Consider the following 15,807-nt stretch of genomic DNA (forward strand, 5'->3'; position numbering starts at 1 on the left):
ACTGCCTCAGTTAGAATCAAAAGGGCACTCCTTGCAATAAGAACTTTCAAATGTTGCCTTTTGTCTTTATAGTAGACAGGCATTGAGATCTCCAATATTTTATAGCCCTCTGCCCCTTCATCTAAACTACCAGATGTTTATTTTTAAACACATTCAGCAGATCTGATTGAACTCTATGCAATGGCCAACATCAATGCTGCACTATGAATGGCCCAGAGAATGGAGTGGTGCAGTTTTCTGGGCTTCCTCCCTTTGAGCCTTAGATTGACGCTAGGTGCTACTCAGTACAAGAGTTGAGTAGCCATGGTGGAGTGGTGATTCAGTGGGTGGGGAGTGTAACTTGGAGCCTGTAGCATTGGAGTCCAACGCCCCTGACGACGAGGACATAAGGAGGTGAGAGACTGCAACCGCTTTCGTACCCCCACCCAACAAATCTAACTGCGGATTTAAATCAGAAAACAGCTGTTTGATGGAGGAGAGCCCTGGAGACGTCGTGCACGAGTGAGCAACTTTAGCTGAGCAAGTTTCATCGCTGCAGGATGCAGAGGTGGGGTGGAATGGAGGTGTTCCACTCTGTAGTGCAACTAAGGGGCAGGCTCAGTGAACCAGATGGGAAGCACTGGTCAAAAGGTGGAAGTGAGGGGACACAGCAGTCGTGGGAGGGGGGTAAGAGAGGGGTAGCAATGACAATGTGTACAGCACCAACACAAACACACCAATCAGAGGAGAGATACACACCTGAAAACTCTCCTATGGAGATGTCCAGCGCCAAGCAGACACAGACCGGGAGGATAAAAAGGAAGCAAAAAACAAATAAAAAGTCAATCAATAATTTAAGTTCCAAAAATAAAGTCCCAACATAAAAGAAAATCCCATCAGTGATCCTGGCAGGCATTTCAAGTGACTGCGGAAATGGAATAATAGAGGCCAGACCCAGTGATGAGTGTGTAAGACATGAGCAGATCAAAAACTCAAGTACATTTCTAGCAACACGCTAGCTTAGAGTCTCTACAGCACAAATTCAACACCAAAACTGCCAATGGCGTTAACTGGTCACTTATTTGCAAATCTTACAATGGTGATGGGACAACCACTGGTGGACTCAGGATTTATAAAACGGCTCCGAAATTGGTAGATTTTCACTTTGGTCAGAATGTGTACGGTTAAAGAGAATTTTGTTTTGCTACCATTTCCAAGCCATTGTCCAGCCTCATACTCTAGAGAAAGTAATTTTGTTTGTTTCTTTTTAAAATTGTCTCCAGCCCTGGTAGCAAGAATGATGGAGCAGACGGATTCAGCTCTACAGCACCGCAGCAGGACAGGGGAAATTCTGCCTTGGAGTAGAAATGGGCCACTACACAGCATCACTGTGCTGAGCTGAGCTGAGCCAGCAGTTCCTTATTCCATGTTCTTTGCAGCCATTTGTCTCCGTTCTGAAAGGACAGCTCACCACACAAATCAGAGTTCCGACTGGATTGTTACTTTGACCAGTTGTTTAAGATAATTGAGCCATTCTAACCTCACCGCATTAAACCCAAAAGGGGCAGCATTGTGGGAATGAGTTGAATACTGCAGTAGTGTTAGTGTCTTACTGCAATACTTTCACCGGTGAGACAGATTATTAATTTGGCAGAGTTTGCTAAATTTAATCAATCTTTTCTGTGAAGGAAATGCAGTGTCAGCTTTTCAGCACAATATCCTGCATGCAGCAAGACAAATTATATCTGTCTTGCAGTCTGGCATTACAGAACTTCACTGGCAAAGGCACACTCCGATGTCTGTATTGTGTAGGACAGAGAGAGAGTACAAATACATGGCTGTGTAAGTGTCACTGGTCAAACTGCACTGAGTAAGCTATACTAGTGTTATTGTACAAGTGCATTACTGTATGAAAACATTATCATGGCAGAGTGTTGCTCTGAGGCTGAGATTAAGAATGAGCACTATATAATGGTATTAATGTAGGACTTCACTGTATATTATTCAGTTTCCTTAAATGTAAATATAACAGCTTATCCATACATAGTGATACATTGTGTAACTATTACTTGTGTGAAAACATCATTGTATAACATTGTACATTGAGGTGGGGTGTGATCGGCTGTAAGGAGTGTCCTTCATCTTTTCTCTTCCCACTGGCAAAGCCTTGCCCAATTATCAGGATTCTTCCCAGAGTGAGAAAAGCCCAAGGATGTTCCTGAAATTCTCTTTTGAGGCAGTAATCCTACCGAGTGGATAACCCACCCATTACTGAATGCACCTGCTAGCTGATGGCAAATGTTGGCATTAACACCACTGGCTGAGAGAGAGGGAGGGTGTTAATGCATGTGAGTAGCTTTGTACAGGGGCATGATGTTTGCTGTAAATAGTATCCAGGTCCCTGCAGACTAACTGGAAATGCAACAAACTGCATTTCCTAAGCACTGGTGTTTAGCAGACTGATATCCAAATGTTGAACCAGGCAAAAAAGTCAAAATAAACTTGCAAAATTTAACAAAGATTTTATTGTAAATTTACACTTTAGCATCAACCCCAGTTTCCACCTTTCCCTCTTGGAATCGGTTCCCAGTCCGCCCCTCCTAAAAAGGGAAGACCCTAATTCTTTAAAAATAGAAGTCTAGTGAGTGTAACCTGGTCTCAATCAAACTCTGGGACTGTTCCATTTCACCCTTAAAGGGACCCACATTTCTGACAATAACAATTGATCTATCCCTTTAACAGAGAATGAGACAAATCATTAAGTCAATCTGGACGCTCAGTTTTGGGGCTAAGTTCTCTTTGGTAGTTTCACCCTATTATTAGACCCATTCGTGATCAGAAATATTTTTTCCCTACCACATTGTGCAGGCACGGTGGCACAGTGGTTAGCACTGCTGCCTCACAGCGCCGGAGACCCGGGTTCAATTCCCTAAGTCAATCTGGACGCTCAGTTTTGGGGCTAAGTTCTCTTTGGTAGTTTCACCCTATTATTAGAACCATTCGTGATCAGAAATATTTTTTCCCTACCACATTTAGCAAGGCATTCACTCAATTTTGCCTCAGGTCAGAGAACAAAGCAATATGGGTGGGTTGCGCTTCGGCGGGTCGGTGTGGACTTGTTGGGCCGAAGGGTCTGTTTCCATACTGTAATGTAATCTAATTTAGCAAGGCATTCACTCAATTTTGCCTCAGGTCAGAGAACAAAGCAAGGTGAACGAGTGCAGAGTTTGGACAGAAAAACAAGAGACATTGTTGGACAATGTGGTCTGATTTTCAGGAGAATTCTATTGTAAAGGGTGTGGTGGAGTTGAGAGGACCCTTCCCGAGAACTGGAATTACATTTTGACAGTCATTTACTGCACAGAAACCCATTAATTGTTACTTAGCAGAGCAGCAAGTTCACATGACCAGTGCCCCTTTGATGTTCATATCCATGGGATATCACATGCTATTGGATGAGCTGAAAGGTAGCGACAACATGCAATCTGGGAGCTAGCCAATGTCAATGCTTCTATTTGGCGAGCAATGTAGCTTTTAGTTTTGGGGTAAGGAGAATGAGCTCGAAGCCGAAAGCAAGTTTCTGGGTGCACCTTAAAATATTTCTTCTGAGAATCCAAATTGCACATTTTGGACAACTCCAACCGCAAATGCAGACTCTAGTCCGGTAAAAGATTTCTGCCTCCAAACCTACACCAGTGATACAGACATTCCTTCCCCCCACAAACAGACAGAAACCCTTTGTGGCAAGGTGGAAGCGATTTACAGGAACTGTGTGTTAAGCTGCCGAGATTTTGGTATCAGAGCACAGTGAGCATTGTAATGACACATCTGGGGAGGAGCAGTCTTAGGTCATTTGTACTTGCTGGTCGCCAATTAAGAAAGGATTTTAACTTTACATTTCTGATGAAACATGCTCGAATTACTAGAGGTCAACAGGGGCTGAAATCTTCATTCACAGGTTACTGACAAAAGAGCAGTTTTCCTGAGCACAACCTTGATGGAGGGGGTCTGACTGCACGGCGACGGTTACTAATCTATTGTCAACACACGAGTCAAAGATGTCAGTCAAAGGAGGCAGGTTGCTCACTTGTACAACTGACTTGGTCTGACTGCCCTTAACTCCAGTTCGGTAATTAGCTGTGAATCTGAGGCAGAGAACACATGCCCAGGCCACTGCCAAGTGTGCTTATTCTAAATCATGAAAAATAGGTAGAGGAAGCACTGCAGACACTGGAAAAATGAACTTAAAGCATAATGTGTGATGGGGGGGGTGGAATTAATGGTTGAAACAAGCAGTCAGTCTTCTCCAAACTGTTTTTGTCCAATCATGACATGTCAGTCACTATTTTTGTTGGACTTCCATCTAATTCCATGTTAACTGGATGGAAGAATTTTGAAAGGAAGTGCACAGCTTCCTGTATCAAGATCAAAATGCTCCCCACACTGCAGCTCCATGTTGATCCTTTATCAAATACAGAACCTCCAAATCAAAAGTGTGACTCTTAAGAGTAAGTTACTTGCATTGTTCAAATAGATACATAATGAAGATTATCTGAGTAAGCACCCAAAGCACTTATAAAGTGAGACTGCTGGGACTCTGGGTTGTTAGGCAGGAAGCAGACATATGTAATACTGCATTTTGTGCGTAAACCTATTATCAGGAAAAAGGATAATGGATCAAATGTCTTACTTAATTTAGTTTGGTATTTATTTATCAATGAGGTTCTTAACTTTTAATAAAACAAAGGAGTTGATGGGTAACTGATTTAAGGACCAAAATGTTGTTCTATGAAATGCTGGAATGCAGTTCATAGTTTCCCACATCGTGAATTATTCATTGTGGATGTGCCATTAGAATGTAAATCAATGGACGAGACATGCGTTTTTTTATAGTTTTCTGCTGGTCGGTTGCTACATAGCATCAGCAAAGATATGAGGAAATGTCACATGCTCCATCCTTATTGCAATTAGTGAGTGCAATGGGAACAGCCACTGAATGAATAGGCAAAATATTTAGCTACACACATTGACATTTTACATTTAGGCAGAACTCATATCATTTGCTGGATATTATACGTAGATTTTTTTTAAGTCATTACTTAGAGGTTTAATATTGAAAGATAGTAAAAGGCCCCTAAAAATAAAAGGTTAAATGTGAAACTCAGCAATATCAAGCTTGACCACTTCTTTTTGCAATCTCCAAATAGATGTTTTTAAAAACAACGCTTAAAATTATAAAGCAAACATGTGCTCAACACAGGTCGCAGAACTTTTAAAATATGCTCAATCTATCAAATTCTGACCGCTCAACAATACTGACTCAGTGACTGCAAATGAGGATTCAGCAACTAGGCAAAACTCACTGAGGCAGGGTAATGACACTTATTACTGCATTGTAGAATGGGTCAATGTCTACGATCAACTCCCATGTGGGGAGTGCCCTAAACTCGACCGTATCAAAATTTGAGACAGAGAGCAAAGGCAAAGTAATTCCTGAGAACGAGAAAGAAAATTTGGAAGAGATCAGACCATCCTAATGAACTTGGGGAAATGGGCAAACATTTCTCTTGCTCTCTTGAACATGGCATGAAAAATGCCAAGTATCACAAACACAAATAATTTGTTCTTTTTGCAGAAATTTGAAAGAACTTAATTTGTTTTAAATTCTACCAATTAATGACGAAGCGCCTTCACATTTAGTAAGGAAAGAAAATATTTTGTTGCGCTGACAAAGAATTCAGCATTTTCTAAATTGAACTTTTACACCTTCACCGTGGCTTCAAGACAAACAAACACATTGAAAATCATTTGGGAATTCTAATGGAATCGGTTTTTCTTTCGCATCTGCCCCTGTTTACAAATTCAAGCTGAACAGATTTGCACATGCTTGACTTACCGAGAAGATCCGCCCCTTCGTCCACATCGCCAATGACTTCTGACCCAGCAGTGGAAAGCTCATGGTACAGTGATTCCGTGTTTATCCCAAACGCTTTATTTACGATTCCTTGCGTGGGGCTGAATGACCCAATTTACAACAGTCAGATTAGTGCATAAATTACACAGCAGACTTACACACCCGATACAGAGTCTTGTGAGCCAAGCATCACCAGGGTAACCCATCTTATTGTGTTACAGCCGCCATTACCAAAGTAAACATTACTTTTCTGGGCAAGATTCAAAAGCCCAGTCTTACAGTGCAAATGGGAGAAAGTGTCATCTAAATTATAAATTACTTGTTTATATTCAATTCTTTTTTTGTTTAATTTTTATTGATTTTTCTCCAAAAAAAAAGACAGCAGAACAAGGTGCAATCACAAGCAACAAACAACTGTAAACAAAACCCTGACTGACCACCCTCCCCACAGCACATACCTCCCCCAAAATACAGAGCAGAAAGAAAAGACAAACAAATCTAAATCTAATAAATATAAAGAAGATACCTCAGTCTGGAACAATTAAAAAGACAACACCCTTAACATATAAAAGAAAAGGGGTCCAGATTTTTGTAAATCTGTTACAGGAGCCAGATAAGGATAATCTAATCTTTTCTAATTTAAGTACAGCATATATCTAACCCAGTGTGTATGAATTTGGGATTTCCATTTTAACAATATCAATCTTCTGGCCAACAGGGTAGTGAATGCTATATTTACAATTCTGTGCAAAAGAAAAATGCCAACACTACAGCAAAAATTGTCAAGGCCACCCAATATGGCTGAAATAATAACCAAAATCAGAAACGTTCATGATCTGGACCATTACAGTGAGACAGAGAGAGGACAGATGGCAGGTTCATAGCTGCAAAACTCTGGAAGCTGGATTTTGTTGGTTTCCTGTCTAATTTAGTCACATGGTATCTTTAAATGCTTTGAATGTGCCCCAACTGGGAATAGGATATTGTACGATTGCAGGGATGGAGGCAGGTATGCTTAGTGGGCCCAAACAAGGAAATTCCTCTTGGTCCACAAAGCTGTGCTGAAAAAAACTAGTCTGATTCCTGGAACGACAGAAGGTTTGAAACAAGACTGGACCAATTATGGCTATTAACTGAAAGAAATATGACAGGCATGGATATACTGGATAATCTGAGTCTTTCTTCCTGGTTGGGAATGTCAAAAACTAGGGAAGGCAGGTTAAGGGGAGAGAGGGGGCAAGTTTAAAGGAGATGTGCAAGGTAAGTGCTTTTTTTTTTAATATAAAACACACAGTGGTGAGTGCCTGAAATGTGCTGTCAGGAGAGGTGGTTTGAAGTAGATACAATAGCAACATTTAAGAGGCATTTAAACAGAAACTATACAGGCAGGGAAGAAAGGAACACAGATTGCATGCAGGTAGATGGGATTAGGTTAGATGGCATCATGGTCAAAACAGACATGGAGGGCCGAAGGGCCTGCTCCTGTGCTGTACTGTTCCATATTTTCACTCCAAATTTCCCCAGAAAAATAAACAACGATAAGGGCATACACATAGAAGCCCTCTCCTCCCAACAAAGGGGCAACATAGTAGCTCAGTAGTTAGCACTGCTGTCTCACAGCACCAGGGATCCGTGTCCTATTCCTGCCTCAGGTGACTGTCCGTCTCCCCATGTCTGCGTGGGTTTCCTCCGGGTGCTCCGGTTTCCTTCCACAATCCAAAGATGTGCAGGTCAGGTAAATTGGCCATACGAAATTGCCCATAGTGTGAGATGCATTAGTCAATAGATAAATATAGGGTAGGGGAATGAGTCTGGGTGGGTTGCTCTTCGGAGGGTCGGTGTGGACTTGTTGGGCCAAATGACCTGCTTCCATACTGTAGGGAATCTAATCTAAAAATCTAAACTCTGCTATTTCACTTCTGAAGAACTGTTTCTCTCTCCACAGATGCTGTCAGACCAGAGTTCCTCCAACATTCTTGTTTCTGTAGTAATGGGAATGAAGGTGGATCTCATTAAATACAAATCTCCTGATGGGGGAGGCTAACCTGGTACAATCAGGGAGTCCTGGCTGACAGATATAAACAGGAGCCTGGGGGCCCTTGTGTGATGCAGTGGTAATGTCCCTATCCCTGGACTGGGGACCTGGGTTCAAGTCTCACCTGCTCCAGAGGTGTGTAATAACATCTCCAAACAGGAGACAGGAAGGACTGCAGATGCTGGAAGTCAGAGTCAATAGGTGTGAGGCTAGAAAAGCATAGCAGGTCAGACAGCATCCGAGGAGCAGGAAAGTCAACGTTTCAGGCCATAACCCTTCGTCAATAAAAGGCTGTCTGAGCTGCTGTGCTTTTCCAGCCTCACACCAATTGACCACAACATCTCTGAACGGGTTGAGAAAATAGGTTAATTTGTATTTTTAAAAAGCCTAGAGGAGAAATAGATTGAGTGTTCAATAAAATATTAAAGATATATATAAACAGGAGTCATGGGTATTCTCCTCTCTCGAGGGACTGGCTCTGAGCTGGGTTGTCAGAGCCCATGCACGAGTAAATAAAAAGAGGTAAGTATCCCGTCACCATATTACCCTGTGCAGTTATTTCAGTTTTGTATCGCCAGCATCCACAGTATTTTGCTTTTAGGTAATTCCCTTATCTGGGTTGGAGTGACATACCGTGCCAGCTGTAACACAGCAATATCTGTGGCTAAGATCCCCGACAATCCTTAGCTCTTTTATCTACTCGGATTGGACTATGGTCACTCGCTACCCTCAACTTGGAGGAGGATAACATCAGACAAAACAAGTAGGTACAGTAGGCATGGTTACATCCCTAGTGTGGGCCCAGAGTCAAATTCTATCGAACGAGAGAGAAATGCAGCATTTCAGCCCAAGAGGACAGATAGCAGCCACATTCCAATTACCAGCTTCAGGATCACTCAGCTGCTGTTGGACAGCAGTACGACAAACCCAACACCTGGAGATCTGGAGATACCAGAATGTTAACGAGCACTCCACCGTTATCTCAGCTGCCAGGCCTCTGCAAACCCTCTGGGAATGCCAACGCAAGGCCCAGTGTCAGCTTCTCTGGGTGCCTTGCACAGTGCCCCAGATGTCTACGCCAGGAATTTCATTGGCAGGATGGAACATAGGAGGTCTGAACAAATTACTGCAGATGCTGGAATCGGTACTGAAAACAAGAAATGCTGGAGATCACAGCGGGTCAGGCAGCATCCATGGAGAGAGAGCGAGCTAATGTTTTCAGTCTAGATGACCCTTCATCAGAGCTGAAGTGTGGACAGACAGCATTTATGCTACAGTTTGGGGTGGTGGTGGGGGTAGTGGGTGTAGGGTGCTGCATCCCACTTACTGTCTTTTTGTGTCTGGCAGGAGACACACCATAGTTCTGCCATTCGCGTTTTCCAATCACTTAATGTAAACTACTAAAGCCTTTTCTTCGCCAACACCCTACACCCATCCCCTCCTAACCCCGAACTAAAGCATACATGCTGTCCCTCTGCACTTCACTTCAGGTCTGAAGAAGAGTCATCTAGACTCAAAACGTTAGCCTAGAACATAGGAGGAGTAGGCCATTCAGCCCATGATACTTGTTCTGTTATTCAAAATGATCATGGCTGATTATCCAATTCTCTACATTTCTCTCCTTCATTGATATCTAGAAATCTATCAAACTCTACCTTAACCATACTCAAAGTCTGAGTTTGCACATCCCTTTGGGATAGATAATTCCTAAGATTTCCTCTGATTGAAAGAGAAATCCACCCCAACTCATTAGAGTGGCTTTCTCTTCATTTCTAAACCATGCCCCCGGTTCCAGACTACCCAGCCGGGGGAAATTCCTGCATCTAACCTCTCGATCCCTTTAGGTGTTTTGTAGGTTTCAATGAGGTCACCTCCCATTCTTCAAAATTCTAGAGAATACAGGCCCAGTTTGCTCAAAGTCTGGTGAACCTTCACTGCACCCCCCCTCTCTGGTAATAATCTCTGTCCTGAGAGGAGACGACCAGAACTGCATGCAGTACTCCAGTACAGTCTAATCAAGCTCCTGTACAGCTGAAGCATATCTTCACTACTCCTGTACTCAATTCCAATTGCGATAAAGACTAACATCCCATTAGCCCACCCTATAGTTTGCTGAACCTACACGTTAGCCTTCAGCAAATTGGCCACAAAGACATCCAAGTCCCTTTGTAAACCTCCACTTTCCAACGTCTGACCATTTAAGAAACACTCCGCACACCTGGAGGATGGAAACATGCTAGGCTTCCTTGTTGCCATAGCAACAAGGATGGGCTCTATAACACTTCCCAGAGAAAATCACTGTCAAGGCCAAATATAATCGCTTTCGCACATGGTGAGGGACAGGAAACCTGACCCCATTATCAGAATACGCTCCTCACTCAAATCACACTGCCCTTGACTGAACGTGTTCAGCCGCAAATCTACCTGTTGCCTCCACGTCCTTCAAAGCGAGAATCGTGACACATATCAAGTTCCGGTGTTGAATCAATAATCTCCTGGAGATCCGACAACTCGTCACTACTCCCCATTCCTGCAAATGATTTCAAGGGTACAATTAATTTCATGGTCAGATACATCGTGAAACTACTGAATCTCAATGTTCTGTGCAAGTAAACCTGAACTAAGCCGGCCTTGGGAGATCAGAGAGTGGTGGATTGAAGGGTTACTTACTGATAATGGTGCTTCTGGGTAGTATATTGAAAGAAGTGGTATATCACACAGTGAGTAATATAGCAGAGTGTTACAGTATTCAAGATAATTAGTAAGTGGCAGTGAATACATTTATTTCACATTCTAGTACCTGGAATCCATTTATTTTAACCAGGGTTAATTGCTCTGTCGCCCATAGTATCACGGAAACACTTTGGGACATTGGTTTCAATGAAAAGCAAAAATCAGGTGAGGTGCATAATGCATGGACAATCTGCAATCAGAAATATTGCACTCCTAACAAATTTGAATCCCATTCCAATGAATGTTCACCCACTAATAAAATCAATTTTTACACCACAAAATTTCTAATTTATCAGATTGCAATATAATTAAGAGTTTAAGCTCAGAGGTGATATGAAGCTCAGCTCCATCAATTTTTAAGAATGTCAGAATTATAGCAAGGAGTGTCACAATGTAAAAAAACAACATCCTGGAGTATAACTACAAACTGCAAGGTGATCATCCAAGTGACAGAAAAGTATTCTGTATTGAGAGTTATCACAAGCGTTCAAGAGTAAAAACCAAGTAGCAATCTAATTTAACTAGTGGATTTAAATAGATGGTGTATGCATTCGAATACCAAGATCTGTGAATGCAAACTTAGAAGTAGGTTTGCAATGGGTGTCAGGGAGCAATTATCAGATGCTGGTCTAACAAAGCAGAAGAAGATGGCTGAAGCTATAACCAATATCAGCCCACTCTGAACTTGCAATTCTGGGCACGACAACTGGGTTTCACACTGGAAAATGTTCCTGTGCTCAATACTGGCAATCCTCAACTCAGTGAGCACAGATAAAGGAGGGAGCAGGAGTATTCTCTCACCTATGCTGACGTTCCTCATCTCCTGGTTGACCTGGACTTCCATGTTTCTGCTATTACCTTTCGCCCGCTTTCGCTGGTTCTTGACTTTTCCGTCCCCGTTGTAGATTGGATTAATTACTTCGTTTAGCGGAGTGACAGCTGCAGAAGGGACGGATGACGTTGGTGTGTTGGAGTTGGTCCCTGTAGTACTTGGGGTGGCAGCAGCAGACGACTGGCCAGACTCCAAGGTATCATCCTGTTGCAAGACAAAGTTACAAACACAGATCAAATGCAGATCCATCTTCAGTGTGACGAGTGCGAGAGAGTGCGCGAGAGAGTGAGTGAGAGGAGCGCGAGAGAGTGAGAGGAGCGCGAGAGAGTGAGTGAGAGGTGTGCGAGAGAGTGAGTGAGAGGTGTGCGAGAGAGTGAGTGAGAGGTGTGCGAGAGAGTGAGTGAGAGGTGTGCGAGAGAGTGAGTGAGAGGTGTGCGAGAGAGTGAGTGAGAGGTGTGCGAGAGAGTGAGTGAGAGGTGTGCGAGAGAGTGAGTGAGAGGTGTGCGAGAGAGTGAGTGAGAGGTGTGCGAGAGAGTGAGTGAGAGGTGTGCGAGAGAGTGAGTGAGAGGTGTGCGAGAGAGTGAGTGAGAGGTGTGCGAGAGAGTGAGTGAGAGGTGTGCGAGAGAGTGAGTGAGAGGTGTGCGAGAGAGTGAGTGAGAGGTGTGCGAGAGAGTGAGTGAGAGGTGTGCGAGAGAGTGAGTGAGAGGTGTGCGAGAGAGTGAGTGAGAGGTGTGCGAGAGAGTGAGTGAGAGGTGTGCGAGAGAGAGTGAGAGGTGTGCGAGAGAGTGAGTGAGAGCGCGCGCGAGTGAGAGAGAGAGAGCGAGAGCACGCGAGAGAGAGAGCGAGAGCACGCGAGAGAGAGAGCGAGAGCACGCGAGAGAGAGAGCGAGGCGAGAGAGAGAGAGAGCACGCGAGAGAGAGAGAGCACGCGAGAGAGAGAGAGCACGCGAGAGAGAGAGAGCACGCGAGAGAGTGAGCGCGAGCAAGCGCGAGCGAGTTGTGACCAGCAGGTGAATTGAGAGCCTCAATCTATTTCAAACTATCTAAAATAAACAAAAAGGTGCCATGCCTATTGTTAGAACACAGCATGGGAATCAGCCAGAAACTGTAACCAGGCAAAGTAACTGGACAACTGGGGTGGGAGGTTAGAATATCAATGTGATACACAATTAGCAGCAATAGAAAGTTCCATTCACTAATATCCATGTTGTATAATAGAGTCAATTCCAAAATGCATAAACTTACCAGGTTTATCATTGGCGAACGGGAGGACTGCAGATGCTGGAGATTGGAGTCAAGATTAGAGTGGTGCTGGAAAAGCACATTGACTGGGTTCTTCCCAGAAACAGCATCAATGTAACACCAGGAACAACAGTTTTATTAAGTCCACATTACATTCCAGGTCTGAGCTCCAGCTGCAGCACAGCCTGAACTCTGTCTACTCCCCTGATTTTTTCCCAAAGTAGAGGAAATGGGACACACCATTGCCAACAGGAATCTCAGGGTGCCCAGTCGAAGTATGGGATTTCAGATAAGCAGAGAGAGAGAAGACCACGGAGAGGTGGGGAGCTCAGCTGATTGAGGGTGAACACGTGAACATATAAAGAAATACACAGCCCTCTGTTTCTGTCAGGAAGCAGCTTCAAATTTAAAAAGAGATGTCCCCAAGACATGAATAGATGCCAGTGTCGAGAGTGCGGTGCTGGAAAAGAACAGCAGGTCAGGCAGCATCCGAGGAGCAGGAGAATCGACATTTAGGGCATAGCCCTTCATCAGGAATGAGGCTTGTGGGTCAGGGCTGAGAGATAAATGGAAGAGGGATGGGGTTGGGGAGAGGTAGCTGGGAAAGCGATAGGTGGACAAAGGTGAGGGAGAAGGTGATAGGTCAGAGGGGACGGTGATGGACAAGTTTGAGGCTTGGGATAATGTGGGGGGGAGAGAGAAATGAGGAAGCTGTTGAAATCCACATTTATCTCCGGGTGGTTGCAAGGTCCCAGACAGAATATGAGGCGCTCCTCCTCCAGGCGTTGGGTGGTAACGGTTTAGTAGTGGAGAAGGCCCAAGACCTGCATGTCCATGACGGAGTGGGAGGGGGAGTTGAAGTGTTCAGTCACGGGGCGGTGGGGTTGGTGGGTACAGGTGTCCCAGAGATGTTTTCTAAAACGATCTGCAAGAAGGCGTCCTGTCTCCCTGATGTAGAGGAGACCACACCAGGTGCAATGGATGCAGTAGATGACATTGGGAGAGGTATAGGTGAATTTCTGATGGATGTAGAAGGATCCCTTGGGGCCTTGGACGGAGGTGAGGGGGAGTGGTGTGGGTGCAGGTTTTGCCCTTCCCGCAGTGGCAAGGAAACGTGCTGGGAGTGGGGTATGGGTGGGTGGGGGTTGTGGACGTGACGAGGGAGTCGCAGAGGGAATGCTGATGGGGTGGGGAGGGAGATATATCTCTGGTGGTGGGGTCTGTTTGGAGGTGGCGGAGGTGGAAGAGGATAATGCGCTGTTTGCAGAGGTTGGTGGGGTGAAAAGTGAGGATCAGGGGGTTTCTGTCCTTGTTGGGAGGGTGGGGTTCAAGGGCAGTAGTGTGTGAAGTAGAGAGGATGCGCTGATGGGCATCGTCAACCACATGAAATAGATGTCAGACTGATCCACAGAGCAGACAGTGATACAAAGAGGCTTCTGTGGAGTCTGTTTTACGTTTTCTGGAGTTTACCAAAGTATTCTGCTAGTCCCAGAATATTCCTTTTTCTAAAAAGGACATATTTTGTTGAAACATTCCTTCATATAATCACAGGATCCCTACAGTGTGGAAGCAGACATTCCACCCATCAAGTCCATACTGACCCTCTGAAGAGCATCCCAGCCAGAGCCGCACTATCCCTGTCACCCTGCATATCCCTGGACACTATGGGCAATATGGCATGGCCAATCCACCTAACCTTCACAACTTTGGACTGCATGAGGAAACTGGAGCACCCAGAGGAAACCCACACAGACACAGGGATAATGTGCAAACTCCACACAGACAGTTGCCTGAGGGTGGAATCGAACACAGGTCCCTGGCGCTGTGGGGCAGCAGTGCTAACCACTGAGCCACCATACTATCCTCTTCTTGCACTGAATAGAACATTTTGCAAGAAGTACAAATACAAGAGAAAAATAACATTTAGTCTGCGTGACAGGAGACTGCTCATTTCTTCTCAACCAATCTCCAACTGGTGGAGGTGTTGCCATGGATAACAAACCTCTTCATGCTGATTGATGTTAACTGCCAGGCTTTGTTTAAATTTAATTAAATTCAGTTTAATTGCTTTAAACCAGGCAGGTAAACACTGATTGGTCAGGGCATATCGCCAAAAATGTGAAATACCACAGAACTTGCTTTTCCTCTCAGAGTTGCATTCCTGTGAATATCCAGATGCATCAAGATGAAATGTTTTGATGAAATGTATCTCATTTCAGAAAGTCTTAAATTCCATACCCAAGAACAACTCTTTCCAGAACAGCAAATTGTGGAATTCCTGGTAAAACTCATCCAGATCATTAACCAAAGCATAAATAACTTGCAATAATAAGTTACTTTTGTTTAAGCTCAGAGTTGACAGTTATTCATTCATACACGGGTTTATTGGAACAGTTTGCGATGGGTTATTATCTGGAACAGTGTGTGATTAAGAAACATTCCAATTTGGTTAATAGGGGAAATAAAACTGTCATTGGGGAGAAATTGTTCCACATCGATGCTAGGTTTTGGGAGCATTTAAAAAAAAAAGAGACGAGACACACCAATTTTTGAGCATGGAATTCCGGGCTTTTGTCATGGCTGCAACATTATAGGAAAGACACACATTGTAGGAGATGGAGAAGATTTATGACAGTATTGTCTAACTTTAGTTACAAGGAAAGATTAGACAGAATGGGGCCAAATGCTGCAAAGTGGGTTTAGGTTGGTTGACTACTTGTCAGACAGTAAAGACACTGTGGGCTGAATGGTCTCCCTAACTGCTGTAAATTTCTGTAATTCTATAAACCTGGAATTGGAGTACAGATTAAAATTGGAAAATTGTCAATGATGCTATTGGTAGAAGCAACTTACAAGAATGGTTTCAGGAATGAGAGACCTCAAATAGGAGGACTGACTCTGTTCTCCTTGGAGAGACAAAGACAGAGAAGATTTGATGAAAGTTTTTCAAAATCATGAGCGAGATGGATAGCATAGCTAGGAAGAAATTGTTCCTGATCATAAAAGAAAGGGAGAACGAGAGGGCATAGGTTTAAAGTGACGTGCAAACAAATCAAGGTTGATGTGAGAAAA

The 15,807-nt window shown here is 43.8% G+C and overlaps 1 protein-coding gene across 1 annotated transcript in view; it reads right to left on the reverse strand.

Moving 5' to 3' along the window:
- mapk8ip3 (mitogen-activated protein kinase 8 interacting protein 3) overlaps positions 1-15,807 on the reverse strand; it is a 179,866-nt gene that overhangs the window by 111,404 nt on the left and 52,655 nt on the right. The window contains exons 7-10 of the mRNA XM_043711093.1: positions 11,463-11,697; positions 10,353-10,458; positions 5,876-5,994; positions 739-750 (exon numbers count right to left, since the gene is read on the reverse strand). Coding sequence (XP_043567028.1) covers positions 739-750; positions 5,876-5,994; positions 10,353-10,458; positions 11,463-11,697 — 472 coding nt within the window. The remainder of the gene's footprint in view (positions 1-738; positions 751-5,875; positions 5,995-10,352; positions 10,459-11,462; positions 11,698-15,807) is intronic.

This window comes from Chiloscyllium plagiosum, chromosome 21 (assembly GCF_004010195.1).
Source record: "Chiloscyllium plagiosum isolate BGI_BamShark_2017 chromosome 21, ASM401019v2, whole genome shotgun sequence".
Classification (NCBI taxonomy): Eukaryota; Metazoa; Chordata; class Chondrichthyes; order Orectolobiformes; family Hemiscylliidae; genus Chiloscyllium; species Chiloscyllium plagiosum.